Here is an 18,094-nt window from a genome sequence, read left to right on the forward strand (position 1 = left end):
ATCAATCACCTTTCTGCTCAGTGTATCTGAAAACCAGTTAAGCTTTCAGTCAGGAATATTGAATTTTTTTTATCCATATCTTGAACTGAATTGATCGGATTTCCCTCGGGATACATAAAGTATCCATCCATCTATCCATCCATCCATCCATCCATCTATCTATCCATCCATCTATCCATCCATCTATCCATCCATCCATCTATCCATCCATCTATCCATCTATCATCTATCCATCCATCCATCTATCTATCCATCTATCCATCCATCCATCCATCCATCTATCCATCCATCTATCCATCCATCCATCTATCCATCCATCCATCCATCTATCTATCCATCATCTATCCATCCATCCATCTATCCATCCATCCATCTATCCATCCATCTATCCATCTATCATCTATCCATCCATCCATCCATCCATCCATCCATCCATCCATCTATCCATCTATCATCTATCCATCCATCCATCCATCTATCTATCTATCATCTATCTATCCATCTATCATCCATCCATCCATCTATCCATCCATCCATCCATCCATCCATCCATCTATCTATCTATCTATCTATCTATCTATCTATCTATCTATCTATCTATCTATCCATCTATCATCTATCTATCCATCTATCCATCTATCATCTATCTATCTATCTATCTATCTATCTATCTATCCATCCATCTATCATCTATCTATCTATCTATCTATCTATCTATCTATCTATCTATCTATCTATCCATCCATCTATCATCTATCTATCTATCTATCTATCTATCTATCTATCCATCTATCCATCTATCATCTATCTATCCATCTATCATCTATCTATCTATCTATCTATCTATCTATCTATCCATCCATCTATCATCTATCTATCTATCTATCTATCTATCTATCTATCTATCCATCCATCCATCCATCTATCTATCTATCTATCTATCTATCTATCTATCTATCTATCTATCTATCTATCTATCTATCTATCCATCTATCATCTATCTATCTATCTATCTATCTATCTATCCATCCATCTATCATCTATCTATCTATCTATCTATCTATCTATCTATCTATCTATCTATCTATCTATCTATCTATCCATCTGTATCCAAAAGTCTTATCGTGTTTTAAATACATGAAATCGGTTCATTAATATTCATTTTTATGCTAGTAGGTGTCTGTAGTGTGATATGATTGCTGTGAAAAGGAGGAGGACAATTAAAGAATGTAATCTCTTCTAGAAAAATCTGTAAGATCTCCTGAAGAAGCGTTTCACTACACGGCAGGAAAACAACACTGACTTCTGCTCCTGCAGCAGCATTAAAACAGTAAACATCCACTCCCAGTTTGTCCCAGTAACGAGCACGGATCAACGTTGGGCCTCAAGACGCTGCCATGCTCAGTGTACACATGAAAAACACATTTTCTTTCCATAGAATCATATTATTTAATTCGTGGGCAAACAGGCCGTATTAAAATTCATCTGCAGCTCACCTCAAGGACATGCTGCGTACATATGAACCCGTTTAATGGTGAACACATGAACTGAACAAGCCCACACTTAGCAGGAACAATACACCTACAGGAAAACATGTGAGCAGAACAAATGTGAACAATTAGATCAATGTGTTTTACACCATGTAAATATAAATAGTGTGTAGACATTTAAAACCACAGTCATGAATACATATAAGCAAATAAATAACTGCGTATGAATAAATAAATGAATAAATATTGAAGAAAGATGTTTGAAACCTGAACAAAAGTGGACACCGAGGACTGTCAAGGTGCCACTTATTCCCTAACTGCTGCAACCGAGATACTCCGCTGAGTTAGAGTGTAAAATGTGAAGGTGTGAAGGTGAAAAAGGACATTTTGTGGTTTCTGTGACTTAAGCTGAATGTATAGAAACCAGAAACATTCACAAAAACCAACACAGAGCACAAGAAAACCCTGAACAATACGAGTCAGAAAGCTTGAACGTTGGACTTAAAGAAACTTTCAAGGAGTCTGTTCACCTTGATTCATTTATAGGGGTGCAGGTGTTTGGTCTTGGCTCTCTTTGAAAGTCCGACCCGGATAGGTCGTGTGCACGTTTTCAGGGGCTCCAGTCTCCTGGCCAGCGCTGGTGGTCCTAAACACACATCAGGAGCACATACAGTCATGGAAAAAAAAATGATCAGACCACCCTCGTTTTCTTAACTATCTTCTTCATTTTAATGGCTGGTACAACTAAAGGTTTATTGCCTGAAGAATACAATGAACACGACAACAAATGCAGCTGACTCCATCATACTTTATATTCTTTCTGACATGCTTCAGCTTCATTGTATTCCAGGGTCTATAAGGTCATTTCATGTCATCAGCAGCACTGCACATGTAAAGGTCTAGAGTGGTTTCCTGCTGATGTTCGAGCTGTAGAACAACTCAGAAGCTGTCAGCTCTCACATAACGCCTAAAACTAAAGAATTATGTGAAGCCACAAAGGCAGCCATCAAGAGAGAGAGACAGGTAGAGAAAAAACTGAAGATCTCCAAGACAGCTGTTCATTACACCAAGAAAAACAAACCCAGCATGGTTCTACCAAACTGCTGGCTGGTCAGGAAACGTCTTTCTACCACCAGATGACCGTCACTCATCTGTTCCTGTCAGAATAGTCCTCAGACCTCCAAGGACCTTAAAAATGAGTGGACACTGGGGAGAAATGGGACTTTTTGGACAAGGACAGTTGGAAAGCGACTTGTTGAAGCTGGTCTGAAGTCCTACAGGGCAGGAAGAAGCCCTTCATCAAGGAAAGGCAGAGGAAAGCTGGTTACTCTCTGCTGGGATCACAAGGATTGGACTGTTGATGACTGGGCTAAGGTTCTCTTCAGGGATGAATCCAGTCTTCAGTTGATGTCCACTCCAGACAACTTACAGGTTAGGAGGAAACCTGGAGAAGCTCCAAGCCAGACTGTCTGCCCCTACAGTAAAACATGGGGGTGGATCAGGGACCATCTGGGGTAGTTTCAGTCTGTGTGGATCAGGGAGAATGCAGTTGTGTGAAACGACAAAAATGAGACACAAAACGACAAAAATGAGACCAGAAAATGACAAAAACAAGACAAAATGACAAAAACAAGACAGAAAATGACAAAAATGAGACAAAATGACAAATATAAGACAAAACTACAAAATTGAGACACAAAATGACAAAAAACAAGATAGAAAATGACAAAAATGAAACACAAAACAACAAAAATGAGACCCAAAATGAAAAAAATGAGACAAAAAATGACAAAAACAAGACAAACTGACAAATATGAGCACAAAAGGACAAATACGAGACATAAAATTACAAAAACGGGACACAAAATGACAAAATGAGACACAAAATGAGAAAAATGAGAGACAAAACAACAAAAATGAGACACTAAATGACAAATATATGACACAAAAATGACAAAAAACAAGATAGAAAATGACAAAAATGAGACACAAAATGACAAAAATGAGACACAAAATGAGAATGTGACAAATGACTGTAAACACAACATCGTATGCATTGCCGTTGTCCTGCTGACTGCCTGAGGGCTCTGCATTGGATTTAAATAAACTGCAGCAATCAGGCTTCAGTTTTACTACGACTGCTGCAGGCAAACCATAGTAAACAAGAAAAAATCTTCATGCTGCCTTTTTCTGAAGCTTCTTTTCTTCACCGAAGCTGATAAGATTAACATAATGTTTGTCAATGTGTGCAGACAGTAGCCACGCTATTAGACTGATTTTGTCCCTCAGACTGACAAGGTGAACACAGTGCATCTCCAGACAGGCAGGTTGTTAGTCTGCCTGCTGTTAAACATTCAGAGGGAGGCCCACTTTAATCCCAGCAGACACATTTGGGTTCGTAATGCAGTGAGGACCAGCAGAGTGAGGCGGAGGAAGGAAAAGGTGAGACGGGATGAAGCAGACTGTCACACTCTCTGCTTACAAGCTTTGTTTGTATCTTTTCATTTCTAGTTTGCTTTCGGGGGTTTTTAATGTCACTACATGCAGTAAAACCGACAAATAAAGCCAAATGAATTCATGCCAATCAGTTTAAAAACATTATTGACTGATGGGGATACACATTAAAACCCTTTCAAATGATTTCTGTGTGTTTTTCATTTTGAAGCAAATCCAGAAGGAACCCACCGTTTTATCAATAAAATGCTCGGGTTTTTTTTAAACCTTCTGTCTCACAACACAATATGAGGCTCACCGTGGCTCAGCTGTTCCAGGAGAGGAGAACACATGAAGGATGGAGACCACATTTTCATTTTCCACTGCATCTCCAGGGGCTCTGAAAGCAACATATCGACAGTCAGAGAAACACAAGAATGACCGGATAATTCTGCTCTATTTATTCCTCTGTTTGCCCTTAAAGCAGGGGTGTCCAACATGAGGCCCGTGGTCCAAAAGTGGTCCTCCAGAGGGTCCAATCCGGCCCTCAAAGTGTAAAAATTACAGAGAAGACATTAACTGCAGATTGTAAATTAGTAAAACTGTGAATTTAAAATCATTTCTAGACCATGACAAGTTGTTTGGATCAGAAAGTAAAATACTAGATTGTTCTTTGTCATTTTGTGTCTCATTTTTGGAATATTTTGTCTGTTTTGGTTGTTTTTTGTCCTTTTTTTGTCTGACTTTTGTCGTTCGTCTCATGTTTTTTGTTGTTTTGTTTCTCGTTTCTGTCGTTTTATGTCTCCTATTTGTCTCGCTTCTGCTTTTTATTTTTGTCATTTTGTGTTTTGCTTTATTCACTGGTTTCTGTGTCATTTTTGTTGTTTTGTGTTTTCTTTGTCATTTTTTTGTTTCGTTTGTGTCATTTTTTGCCTTGTTTTTGTCAGTTTTTTGTGACTTTGTAACTTTTAAATCAAATTTTTGTCTCTTTTTTGTTGTTGTCTGTTGTTATTTTATTTCTCATCTTTTTTGTCATTTTGTGTCTCATTTTTGGAATATTTTGTCTTGTTTTTGTTGTTATTTGTCTTTTCTTTGTCTGACATTTGTCACTTTGATCACAAAGTTAAATCCTCTCTGGTTCAGCTCCAGGTGACCAAATGTTGTGTTCCTTTGTAGACACTCTGTGATCTGGAAGTTGTGATGTGAAAATGATAAACTCAGGATGAATGTTGATGAAATTGAACTTATTTTCTTAAGAAATTTCAGTTTTTTCTTGATGTTTTGTAAAAAGATAATTCCTCAAATGTGAACATTGTTGCACTAAAGGAACCATTAGGAGTTGTGGTTATTTATAGGTTATTATGCTGTGGTTTTACTGAGTTTGACACCTCTGCCTTAAACACTTTTTTTTTTTTTTTGCATTCATGATGTGTTATCATTCCTGTGCAGCTCATTGAGGAAGGGGAAAACAATATTTGAACATTCATGGGAGGGCGCTGCGTCCATTTGAAAAGACAAATCAATAAAAGTAATTGTGTTTCCTCACTGAATTAACCCGGCTGGCCTTTTGAAGTCTATCACCGACCGCTCTATGAGAACATCGTTAGCCACGAAACGGAAAAACCAACGGAACAACAGAGCAGTTAACTCTAATTAAACTATCTTAATGAAATGTTTTTAAAGCTCCTCATTTTCTGCTTTCAAACCATTTTTTTCTCGTTATTAAAGCTGACACTGTTGACATGTGGTGCTTTTCTTCAATATACTAAGCTTGGTTGTTGTTTTTTTGGTTTTTAAACAGAATTAATAGTGAGTAAACCCTGAACCTCTGTCCACAGGTGTTTCCTGGCACATGTCTCTGCTTCGGGGCACTTCTTGTTCGCCGTCGCTGACAACAGAAACCACTGGATCGCCGCCACAGACTTCCAGGCCGCCGTCTTCATCAGCGTCATCTAAAAATAGTCAGGAAACAATATATATTTTTACACAGTGCAGACAGCGGTGTTCAGCTCTTTAGTGATTTGCTGGCAGCTTTCTCAGGGTGTCTGGTCTGGCTGAGTTAAATGTTCCCCTTGATTTAATTCCAACTAAAACCTTCCACAGTCGCTTCCCGGAGCACCATCATGACTGATGAAGGAGATTCTCGACAGGACAGGAAGTGTGTACTCTTCTAAAAATATTTATTTCCATTTTGCAAACAGTTTCGGTCTCTACTGCACTTTGGACTTGGACATCCACATTAGGACTGTTTATAGACGCACATATCAACACCCAAATCATCATATAATTGCGTAGGAATGTGCACTGTTAAATATATTCTTTTGAATGTAGGTATGACTGGGAGGAAACGAGGGCGTAAACTTGTCAATTTTGAGATACTTTGCTTCCATAACTTGTCTTCTTTCTGACTAAAAGCAAAGGAACACATTTAGCTGTTTAGATTTACTACACTTTGTCTAAATATACCTGTAGATTTAAATTACAATATGTATCCTTAAAATGATTTATTTTCTTATACTGGTAGTGAGAAAGCTGGATTCTACCTTTTATTTAATTTCTGAAAGATCCTCCAGAAGTGTTTTCTCATATTTCATTCACAGCCTAACCTGAGGAATGTTGCATTTTTTAAAAAAAGTTTTTGTCTTCTGGCAGTAATGTTTTCTGATTTATGAAGTGATATGAAGAGAAATCAAGCGCCTCCTGCTCTGTGAAAACCTTTCAGTCCAATACGCAACAAGTGAACCAAAAAATGGAATATCACATCGTATCTGTGTCTGAGAAATTACTTTTCATTAAGTTCCCCGTTACAAAAACACCTTTCAATAAAGTGTGTTCATTCCAGATCACATGACCTGCTCATTTTGGTTCTTTTTCAGTCTGTTTTGTGATCATTTTAGGTGTCTCTGTGGTCATTTTGCAATTTTTTTGGAGTTATTTTGTGTGTCTCTTGTCATTTTGTGTCTTTATATGATAATTATCTGTCTCACTGAGTCATTTTATGTTTTTCTGTGGTCATTTTCTGTCATTTAGTGCAGTTTTGTGGTTATGTTGTGTCTTTTGTGGTTGTTTTGTGTGACTTTGTGCTCATTTTGTTTCTTTTTTGGTCATTTTCAGACAGTTTTGTGGTCATTTTGTGCCCTTTTTTGGCCGTTTTCAATCTGTTCGTGGTAATTTTAGGTGTTTTGTGGTCATTTTGTGTCTCTCTAGTCATGTATCTTTATATGAAAACTGTGTATCTCAGTGAGTTATTTTTGTTTCTTTTTTAGCCCTTTTTGTGTTTTTTGTCACTTTGTGTCTTATTGAGTTATTTTTGTTTCTTTTTTAGCCCTTTTTGTGTTTTTTTGTCACTTTGTGTCTCAGTGAGTTATTTTTGTGTCTTTTTTAGCCCTTTTCGTGTTTCTTTGTCACTTTGTGTCTCATATGATGCAGCTACCTGATGATGTGTCTCTGTGACGTCCCGGTTCAGGGCTGCTGAGATGTTCTTCACATTTTGATGCATTGACTTCCACAAGTTCAGTCATTTCACCACACTGCTCAGGTGACGACGGTCTGCTGTCGCTCCCAAAATCATTTCTACTGATGTCAAAGAACAAGTTCAGCTCTTTCAACACCAAATCGAACTCTTCCTTCATTTCAAACTCGCTCACATCGGAGGCAGGACCGTCACTCTTGGTGGAAACAGCCGGAGACGCTGACTGAGGGTTTATTTCATCCTGAATGCTCTCGTAGGAATCAGAGGCTGAGTCACAGCTGGGCAGTCCGAGAGCAATGACATCTGCTGCCGTGATAAAGTTTGAGAGTTCATTACAAGCGGGATCACTGCTTATGAATCCGTTTGCCGTGTGACACTCCAATCTTTCCTCCCCCCCTGGTGCTTCCTCATGCTCGTCACTCTCCTCTGCTGGTATGGAGGGGTGAATCTGTGGCTGTGGTGAATGCAGCAGCTGGCTGGGTGAGCTGATGAGGTCAGGGATGCTGCCCAGGCCGGCGGCATAATCGTCATCGTCATCTGGTGAGAGTTGGATCTTTTCGAAAGTGTCAAAACCCCTCAGCACACAGTTGTAGAGAGGGAAGGCAGATGGCAACAGGGGGAATCTGTCACTACAGCTGAGTGTTGTGGGGTCGTAGTGAGTGTTTTGTGACTGTTGACACAGCACAACCGCATCACTGGTTGAAGGTAAAACAGAAGCTGGAAGATGATCTTTGTTTTCAGCTGTGGGTTCACAATCAGAGAAGTGACTGAGCTCAAATCCTTCACCAGGAGACGCTTCACTCACATCTGCTTTTAGTTGTTGCTGCGTGTCTTCCTCAGATGAGTTTTCTCGCCCGTCAGTTTCCGTTTGTTCTCCGACATTTGTCACGTCTTTGCCGTCCTTTTCCTCAGCTGTCACATCCATCATGGAAACGTCAGACACACACTGGTCTGGCGTGTTTCCTGGTTCATCTTCATGTTCATGCTTGTCATCGGTGGACATTTCAGGTGTCTCATGCTTGTGTTCGCTTTGAGGTTTTTCCTCTAATTCCCCATGTTCATCGCTTTCCATTTCTGTAACGAAACGTAGAATTTCTTCTCTCTCGGCCGTCTCGTCCCACCTTTCAGTTTCACTCTGTGCATATTTGACCTCCTGTGTCTTCAGGTGATCAAGGCTGACAGGAGAGCAGCCGGATTTACTCTGCTCTTTCAGCTGCTGTCCCTCAGTATCATGGCTTTCTTGTATTCCTTCAACCCCAGCAGGAAGAGGCTTTGCGGGACCACTGCTGGGACGGGATTTCCACTGACAGCCGGCTTCACTGCCGGTGTTGTCGTGCGTTTCGTCGGCGGTGACAGATCGAGCCGGTGGTTCTCTGCAGGACTGACACAAGTCCTCGTTTTCATCTTTGCACTGTCGTATTCCGCTTTGGTGATTAAAATGTTCGGTCTGGTCGGGAGATGAGACCCTCTGTGGCGGCCTGACGTCAGAACAGAGCGGGAGAGGCGTTTCCATCTCACAGCCTTCCACCGACGGAGATAATTCTACACCTGCAGTGCTCTCTGAGTTCCGGCGTTTCTCTTCAGCCTCCCCGTCAGTTTCGCTCCAGATTGCAGGGTCAATTACACTCAAAGGGCCTGCATCATTATCTCCTTCAGCAGGCTCTCGGCTGATTCTAACCGGCATCGGAGTCTCTGTTGTGTGATCAGCCGTTTCACTCCGAGCTTCGGCTATTATCTTGCAAGCGGCACGCTCTTCTTTTGGCCCACAGAAGTCATCAGCTTCAAGACCCACATTCTCAGTTGCAATATTTCTGTCTAATACCACATCATAAGAATGAAGTGATCCCTCAGCACATTCAGCGGCTGAAAGAGCGGCGGTTTCGCTCATGCCGTCCTCATTAACTTGGCCTTTTGTTTCCCCATCAGAGACTGAGACAGTTTCATTCTCACAGATCTGTAATTCTAATTTATTTTCTTCATTTCCTCCACCTTCTGACAAGTTCCCAGAGTGGTCATCTTCAGGGTTTGAGTGGAACAGTTTGGAGTCTTCATAATTAGAGGAGGCTGTGAGACTGTCATCCTCTTCCTTACTAACAAGGATACCCTCACTAAATTCAAGCTTCCTCTGATTAGACTCTACAACTTCAGCAAATTGGCTCCGTGTACTACAGAAACCTGCACCGTTACAAGTGCAATCAGACTGACATGTGACCTCCTCACTTTCTGAAGTAAATGCAGCTGCCTGTGTTTGACTGACGTGGTTTTGCATCTGTCTCCCATCTTCATTACTTCCAGTTGAGCGGCTCAAACCACCAGGGGTCTTGTCCTCCAGTGATTTCCCCAGCCACGTGCAATCAGGAAGAACGGGTGGAGCAGGAGACCCATCTGTATCATCTCCTGGGTATGAGCTGAGCTTGTCTGTTTTGGTAACTGGAGGCTGCTCGTCTTTCCCCAGAAGCAGTGGGTGTCTCTCTGCAGTGATAAAACACACTTCAGATCCTGTGGGTGCACTGTTACTGTGTGAAGCAGTCGCCTTAGTAATAGGAGTGACATTTAATTTAGTGTCTTGTGGTAGCTCATCATGTTTCTCATCTTGAAAATCCACTGTGCAAATCAGGCCCTGGTTCTTCTGCAGGCTGCTCGTTGGTGACGGGGAGTTAGGAGTTTTCCTGAACGTCAAAGGCTCTGGAAAGTCAAACCTGCTTCTCTGACTGCGGTCATTTGTCACTGTACATTCTGTTCTTGGTCGTTTAGGGGAGAGCGGTGAGGTGAGCTCCGTCTCATCTTGTGGTCTGATGTCGTCTTGTGGGGTTTTATCCATTGTCTTCTGTTTGCAGAACCTAGAATAGGAACAGACTGAGATTCAGACTGAGAACAAGAATCAAAAATGACTAATTCTGTCAAGAATGTTTCCAAAGTGTAGTTTATTTTTTGTAGATAACGTTCTAGAAAAAAATCCACATCAAATTTGTTCAGCTGGGACTTAAACTCCTGATTCAAAAAAGGCTGCTTGTTGAAGGTCTTTTCCAGTCTGTACCACACTACATAAACCTGTGAGTTTAAACAACTGGAAATAATCCCACAGCAAACCTTTGATGGAAATATGAAGGCAAATTAATACTCAATCATTGGATGTCCTGTGCTGGAACAGACTGTTACACATCAGGATGCTAATTTAGAACACAGAGATGTTTTTCTGTTGTCACCAAAATTTAACATCCCAATCAAGACGTGCTCTGTTTCTGCTCAGTTTCAAACAATGCCAACTTTGTTTACAATGAACACAAAAGACCTTTTTCACAGCAGACATTTTGACTGATCACAACTGGAAAACACGTTCGACTAATAGCATTTACATTGGATCTGTTTGCATCCCACTGAGCTAGAGCACTGCAACAGCGATCCAGCATGCACGATATAAGGAGCCTAAACTAGAGCAGGTACATGGAATACAGTGATAAAAGACGGAAGAACATTTGGACATCTGCGTACACAGCAGGTCTCATCACATGCATAGATTACATATAAGACTCGTTGATTTCTGGACTACTGTTCTGGAAGTTTGGAATTTGATCATTGTCATCTTGATTATGTGAAATCGAATGGAATGAGTGTTGGTTTTTGCTTCATTTTCAGTTATTTAACACCAAGCTAGCTAGTGAACTGTATGCTACAACTGAGATATGGCATACGACTGGTTTACAGTTTAATTCTTTAAACAGGTGTTATTAGTTAACGTTGTTGATGAGGTACTAACCTTTTAATGGAATGCTACTTAACATTCAGCCTGGCTACCTAATGTTATCATCTATATGCATACTGTTTTTGTGTTTACTGAATTGTCCTATCGATGTTTTATAGATGCTTAGGCTGTAAGCTTTACACACTACTTTACCAGTGCAATTTGGTTTTTTCTGTTGTCTGCTGGCTAGCGAGAATGACAAGACAAACTTGTTTTTTTGCTGTATTTTTGCACTGATTACTTTAAAATTGCTGCTAACACTTAGCTAGCTAGCTTGCTAGCAAACTGTATTCTACACCTACTTTTATTTTATTAACCAGTTATTAGTTAACATTACTTATACGTGACTTACCTTCTAAACCAACACTGTTTTAGGTAGCTGTCTTATCCTATGTTGTACTGCACTGTGGACTGATTTGTTTCACTCATGTTACTATGAAAGAGTTTTAGTTAGCTAACTGCTAACATTAGGTTTTGTTCTCGACTTTATATTATAGCCTACTAGCTCGTGAGAGAGATGCTTATTACCTGCTATTTTAAAGATGTGTGAATATATTTGTATTTCTTTGAAGTACCCAGTATCTGAAATCATTATAGCTTTGTTATAGAAGCATTTTTGTTGTTGTTACTTTAAAATTACTACTCACAGTCAGCTAGCTAGCTTCGCAAGCTGTATTCTATAACTGAGATGAGTAAGCTAACACTAAGTCTATGCTCACTTAAATCTTATTTTAAGCTACTGACTGAAATACTGGTGTACAGTTTAGGCTAGTAATATAATTTTCTTCATCATCTGGTTGTTACTTGGTAATGTTATTGACAGGTTATTTACCTTTCCAATGGACGCTGCTTTAGTTAGTTTAGCATTAACCTTGGTCTACTTTGATTAGTGCTACTATCACTTATTAGATATATATATGTTTTTCTGTATTTGATTTTCATATCTATGTTTTGTAGAAGCACAGGCTTTTCACTTTGCACAGTATTTTCCAGTATAATTTAGGTTTTAATTAATTTTTGCAGTTGTTACTTTTAATATGCTAACAGTCAACTGTTTAAGTAGTCACTCAGCTATATTTAACATGTAAGCTAATGATCAGTTTATGCTAACTTAAATTTTACTTTAGATCACTGATAACAATTGCTTTTTTAAGCTAGTATTATCATTTACTTATTTAGCAGGTAATTATTTAACATTTTTAACAAGTTACTTACCTTTTAAAAAGATGATGCTTTAATTAACACAACTGCAAACAGGAATGAAGAAGATTTCAAGGATTAAATGTCTCCTAAAATGAAAGGTTTTGACCCGCTTTTTGCTTTAGCTAGTTTAGCATTAACCCTGGTCAATATAGATTAGCTAGCTAACTAGTATTGTTATTTATAATTTATACATATTTTGTGTTGATTGTATTGTCACATATTTTGACACATTTTGTAGAAGCTTTAAACTTCAAACAGTACTTTATCAGTGTAATTTATTTTTTTGTTGTGACTTTTAACATTACTGCTGCTAATTAGTTAGCTTAGCTCCGCAGCTAAGCTAACGCTCCGTGTATGCTAACACAATGATTACTTTAAGCCACTGACTGCGAAATTGGTTTGCAGTTTAGTTTACTTCTTTATCCTGTTGTTATAAGATAACAATATCGACAAGTTATTTACCTTTGAAATACATGCTGCTGTAGCTAGTTTAGCATTACCCCGGTTGATGGATATTAGCTAGCTAAGCCAATTAATAAGATAATACTTTATTACTCCCCATGTCAGGGGAAATTTCCCATGTTACAGCATACAGTAAGAATATTAATATTGATATTATTTATAATATATATATATATATATATATATATATATATATTCGTGTTTATTGAATTGACACATGTATATTTTGTAGAAGTCCAAGCTTCAAACGTTGTACAATACTTTAACAGTGCAATTTGTTTTTCGTTTTAACATTACTGCTAACTCCATAGCTTAGCTCCACAGATGAAACGGGCAAGCTAGCTAGCGCTCAGTGTATGCTAACATAATGATTAAGTAATCAATAAACAATCAAAAACTATCTATAAAATAACATATAAAAATGAAAATTGGTTCGCAGTTTAGTTTACTTCTTCGTCCTGATGTTATAAGGCGACATTACCGACAAGTGACTTACCTTTTGAATATATGCTGCTGTATTTAGCTTTGCATTGAAATTTGCGTACTTGAATTTAGCCTGCTAGCTAATGCTGCTTTTGTGCTACGCTTTAACTATTGCACTAATGAGGGAAGCAGATGGATAATAACTAGCAGCTTAGTTAATTTAACTGCTAGTGAGATATTATCTGGTTATCTTAACAAATTAGAGAAGCAGCTAAATGCCGTTTTTCTGTAAGTGAAGCCGCAGCAGGTTGATATTGGTGAACGTACATGACTGTGTTTGACTGCTGAGCCACGCAGGCGGAGAGACGGAGCTGCTCCTCAGTATCTGTCTCCTCCTCTCCGCACATCAGCAGCAGTTTGTGTTCGGCAGCATCATCCGACGGACCTGCAACCGCTCACTTCTAGCTGTCTGTCTGTCTGTCGAGGCTCACTTTTATTTTCTCCCACGCAAAATTAAAACAATAATACAACAAAACAAACATCTTAAGCTGCCAGAGGCTCGACAGAAGAGCATTTTTGAAGCCTTTCCCCCCCTCGTCCTCGACCACTCCAGACAGCAGACCGGACTTCTCTCGTTCACTCTCGCAAGGTAGGATGGATGGATGCTGTGTGTAATATGTGGACTGATGCATGGCAGTGTTATTTTTTTCCTGCACATCATTTTATCTGAAATACAAATCAGCACGATGCAACCTGGTGCGTCATTCTCCTGGGTAAGTGATTGATTTATCGGCGCATTAAGTCCATATTAATGAGAGACGGATTACAATGAGGACACATGCAGTTTATCAATGCAGCCTCTGGAAGTGCTGCTGAAATCCTGATGTCATTTTGTGCTTCAGATGAACATGGTTGCTGCCTGCACACACATGTAAGATTCAGCAACTAAAGTGCAATGATCTCAGATCCTGATGATGGCTGGCATGTGGTGTGTTGGGGTGACATGACACAATGTGGTGAAGCTGGAGCAGATGTTGAGAAGAAGGGTGTGTGTGTGTGTGTGTGTGTGTGCAGAAGGAAGGCGTGTTGTGTGTGTGTGTGTGTGTGTGTGTGTGTGTGTGTGTGTGTGTGTGTGTGTGTGTGTGTGTGTGTGTGTCTGCTTAACCCACATCACCCTCAATGGGAAGCTACTTTTTTTGCAAATCAATGCAGACACGAGCACATCCCACGGCTGTCGTACCCCCTACTCTGCTGCACACACATTTCTAGACAATAAGGGAAGCGGGTTTGCGTGGAAACGCGTGAGATTTCCCTGAATTAACCCACCTGAAACTGCTCTGATGTTGCCTCTCTGGTCTCTCCCTGCCTCTCAAGGTCATCCTCTGTTGGCAAATGATGGTAAGGGATGGTGTTATGTAATAGCCTGCTGCCTGGCTCAGGGGCTGGATTGCAGGATTTCTATAAAAAAAAGGACTCTTTTGGCAGTATATGCTCACGTCAGGCCGCACCTGTCTGCTGATGTGTAACTACAGCTGTGATTTTTGCATTTTTTTTAGTCATCTTTAGGCCTGCGAGACGAAAGGCTATGACTCAGGTTTGGAGTCGGCGGGGTGCTTCTGCTCTGCATCACACTGCAGAGTGACCCCAGCGTTGTCTTGTCCCACTCACTAAAACAAAGCACTGACATTTGCTGATGAGGCACCAGCTGTCTGTTCATTTCTTCTCTTTTTTTTTTCCTGTGGTAGATGTGAGTAACTGGTGCTAAACATTAGGATGCATAAAATTAGGGGCTGGGCGGGGTGTGTTTGCCATTTTGTGCATTCAAATCACACCCTGATCACTTTTAACTCACTTTAATTTCAAATGTAACAGAGCAATCACACTTTGAGATGATTTGCATCCTCAATTATTGCAGGTTGATGGCTAAAAAGCAACAGGAAGGATGAGGGAGTGACAGGGCTCGTAGGCAGCTCTGGAGAATGACAGTTAGTGGAGGTGTTGGACGCAGAGTGACAAGTGTAGAAGACAAATATCAGATATTTAAGGTATGTGGGTTGCTTTGACACAGCCAATCTAAGTCAGTCAAATCAAAGGCTACGTGCACAAATTGAAGGTCTCACAAAAAAGTATATTTAAACACGTGTAGGAAGACGACGTTTGGAAATCGCTCCACCATAACGTGTTGGCTCTTGCGTCACTTTAGAGGCTGCAGCTTTTACATAAAGCGAGCTGAGTGGGCGGTATTAAAGAACGTGTGATTTGCTCGTGCACCATAAATTAAACACCCAAGGTGCTTTCCTGAGGAATTAAATTAACTGTGCATCATTATCTAAACATTTGTGGTATTAATTAGTACGATATATAACTGCATGGTATGGAAAAATGGTTTACATGTTATCATAAAGCCAAAATCTGACACAAGAAAGATTCATCTCTGCTGCTTGTTGAATGAATGACGAGAGACAGCGTGATGAGAAACACTTAAATTATGATGCAGTGAGAGCAACTGGAAGCATACTGGGACCATTTAGTGCATCAGAAGCTTGTATATCTTATAGAAAATGCATTCATTTCTTCATGTCTCGTGTGCTGCATCATCATATATGTGGACAGGAAGCTGCAGATGCACTCGAGTTGCCTTGAAATGCTGCACTTCACCTTAATTCTTTATGATTTCTGTTGTCCTCGGATGCAAAGTGCGCCTGAGTTCACAAACATGCTCATTCTGTGAACATATGTGACAGACATCAGGGGTTTTCCTGTGACTACACAGTAAGCATGATGGCTCCATGTACAGCGGGGATGTTAAATTCATCTTACAAAGAGACAAACAACAAACATCAGGCAAAAAAGAGACGATAAACAAACAAGACACAAAACAACAAAAGAGTGATGATTTATGATCAAAATGACAAAAAAAGACAAAAAACAACAAAAAGAAGACAAAATATTACACAAAGGAAATGCAAAATGAAAAGACAAGAAACAATTTGACAAAAAACAACAAAAAGAAGACAAAATATTACACAAAGGAAATGCAAAATGAAAAGACAAGAAACAATTTGACAAAAAACAACAAAAAGAAGACAAAATATTACACAAAAGAAACGCAAAATAAAAAACAAGAAACAATATGACAAAAAACAACAAAAAGAAGACAAAATATTAAACAAAAGAAACACAAAATAAAAACAAGAAACAATATGACAAAAAACAACAAAAAGAAGACAAAATATTAAACAAAAGAAACACAAAATGAAAAAACAAGAAACAATATGACAAAAAACAACAAAAAGAAGACAAAATATTAAACAAAAGAAACGCAAAATGAAAAAGCAAGAAACAATATGACAAAAAAACAACAAAAAGAAGACAAAATATTACACAAAAGAAACGCAAAATGAAAAAACAAGAAACAATATGACAAAAAACAACAAAAAGAAGACAAAATATTACACAAAAGAAACGCAAAATGAAAAAGCAAGAAACAATATGACAAAAACAACAAAAAGAAGACAAAATATTACACAAAAGAAACACAAAATGAAAAAACAAGAAACAAAATGACAAAAAACATGAGACAAATGACAAAAGTCAGACAAAAAAAGACAAAAGATGAAAACAAGACAAAATACTACAAAAATGAGACACAAAACAACAAAAAATTATTTGTGATCAAAATGATAAAAAAACAAGCAAAAAGAAGACAAAATATTACAAAAATGAAACACAAAACGACAAAAGTGAGAAACAAAGTGACAAAAAAATAGACAAACGACGCAAGCAAGACAAAAAGAAACACAAAACGACAAAAAAGATCTACAAAAAGATGAGACAAGCAACAAGTCAGTCAGTCTGCAGTTAATGTCTTCTCTGGAATTTTTACACTTTGAGGACCGCTTTTGGCCCGCGGGCCGCATGTTGGACACCCCTGATGTATGGTAAAGGCTTTGAGTCAGAAATCTATGCATTTTCCTGTCATTTTTGAGCATTTGATGAACTAAATCTTTATTATGCATGAGTAAATCTACCCCCAATTACAAAACAATAGTAAATTCTCTTTAAAATTCTCCATTTTTATCATTTTAGTGCTGGGAATTTTCATTTGATGCAACCTAAAAGCTCTTCTCTGCAGTAAAAACCCTGCACAAACACTCTTTAACACACCGATAACACATGAATTACATACTTTACATAAATGCAAATCTATTTGCTTTCTCTCTATTACACAAGCGCTGACACACACACACACACACTCTGGCCTCCACACACACACACACACACACACCTGCACAGTGACATAATGTGAAACCCATCTTCAGCTCACATCTCTCCCAGGACACATCTGTTTGCAGCTGCAGCCTCGGCCCTTCTCGTAAAGGAGAAGTGTCGGTAACTCGCTGTCAGAGCGCATCGCCGCCTCCGTTTCACTGCAGCACCGGGAGATTTTCCTGTAAGATTGCCAAACACAGTGGAACGGCCAGTTTTCTGTTCGTTTCGGTATCGTTTAACCCACAACGACTCCTGCGGATGCATCTTCTAGCGTACTGTAGTCAAATCTGTGGATGCTTGCTTGAATTTAGAAAGCTGAAAACTGGGAGCGGTCGCATTTTCTAAATCATTTTCGTGAATAAAAATCACTCAATTCTTATCAAATGTCTTCAAATGATTAGCTTTTTTATCCCTTAAGCTTATTATTTAACAACCAAAAGATTAGCATAGTTTCTTAGGTTTCTTATAATCTGTTCGATTTAATTCAAAAGGTTTTCATTGGGGGAAGTTTTAAGCCAAAGCATCAAAACTCAAATTCCAATTTTCATACAAAATGAAGAGTGACATGTTTTAATTATGCATGTGAATGATGTGCAT

At 39.1% G+C, this 18,094-nt stretch overlaps 2 protein-coding genes across 3 annotated transcripts in view; one reads left to right on the forward strand and one right to left on the reverse strand.

Annotated features, from left to right (window-relative positions):
- Positions 1–1,430: 1,430 nt before the first annotated feature.
- LOC110962399 (uncharacterized) lies at positions 1,431–15,215 on the reverse strand. The gene is made up of 5 exons (XM_051936557.1): positions 14,552–15,215; positions 7,357–10,235; positions 5,750–5,875; positions 4,243–4,323; positions 1,431–2,136 (listed from the first exon to the last, which is right to left on the reverse strand). Exons 1-5 carry the CDS (start codon positions 14,602–14,604, stop codon positions 2,027–2,029), a joined length of 3,249 nt encoding a protein of 1,082 aa, XP_051792517.1. The 5' UTR covers positions 14,605–15,215; the 3' UTR covers positions 1,431–2,026.
- vsnl1a (visinin-like 1a) overlaps positions 13,602–18,094 on the forward strand; it is a 54,140-nt gene continuing 49,647 nt past the window's right edge. Inside the window, exon 1 of one of the 2 annotated variants that reach the window (XM_022210348.2) lies at positions 13,602–13,874. The gene's annotated coding sequence lies outside the window, so the exon portion shown is untranslated. The remainder of the gene's footprint in view (positions 13,875–18,094) is intronic. The other variant, XM_022210347.2, reaches the window with a different exon arrangement.

The sequence above is a fragment of the Acanthochromis polyacanthus genome, chromosome 16, assembly GCF_021347895.1.
Source record: "Acanthochromis polyacanthus isolate Apoly-LR-REF ecotype Palm Island chromosome 16, KAUST_Apoly_ChrSc, whole genome shotgun sequence".
NCBI classification, from domain to species: domain Eukaryota; kingdom Metazoa; phylum Chordata; class Actinopteri; family Pomacentridae; genus Acanthochromis; species Acanthochromis polyacanthus.

Bases quoted from the DNA above. Each gene is read 5' to 3' on its own strand.
- LOC110962399 (XM_051936557.1), bottom strand. From the start codon at position 14,604: ATGACCTTGAGAGGCAGGGAGAGACCAGAGAGGCAACATCAGAGCAGT. The intron at 5,876-7,356 runs GTAGCTGCATCA...GACTATTTTTAG, and splicing joins TCACAGAGACACATCATCAG to ATGACGCTGATGAAGACGGC. The intron at 2,137-4,242 runs GTGAGCCTCATA...ATGTGTGTTTAG, and splicing joins CCTGGAACAGCTGAGCCACG to GACCACCAGCGCTGGCCAGG.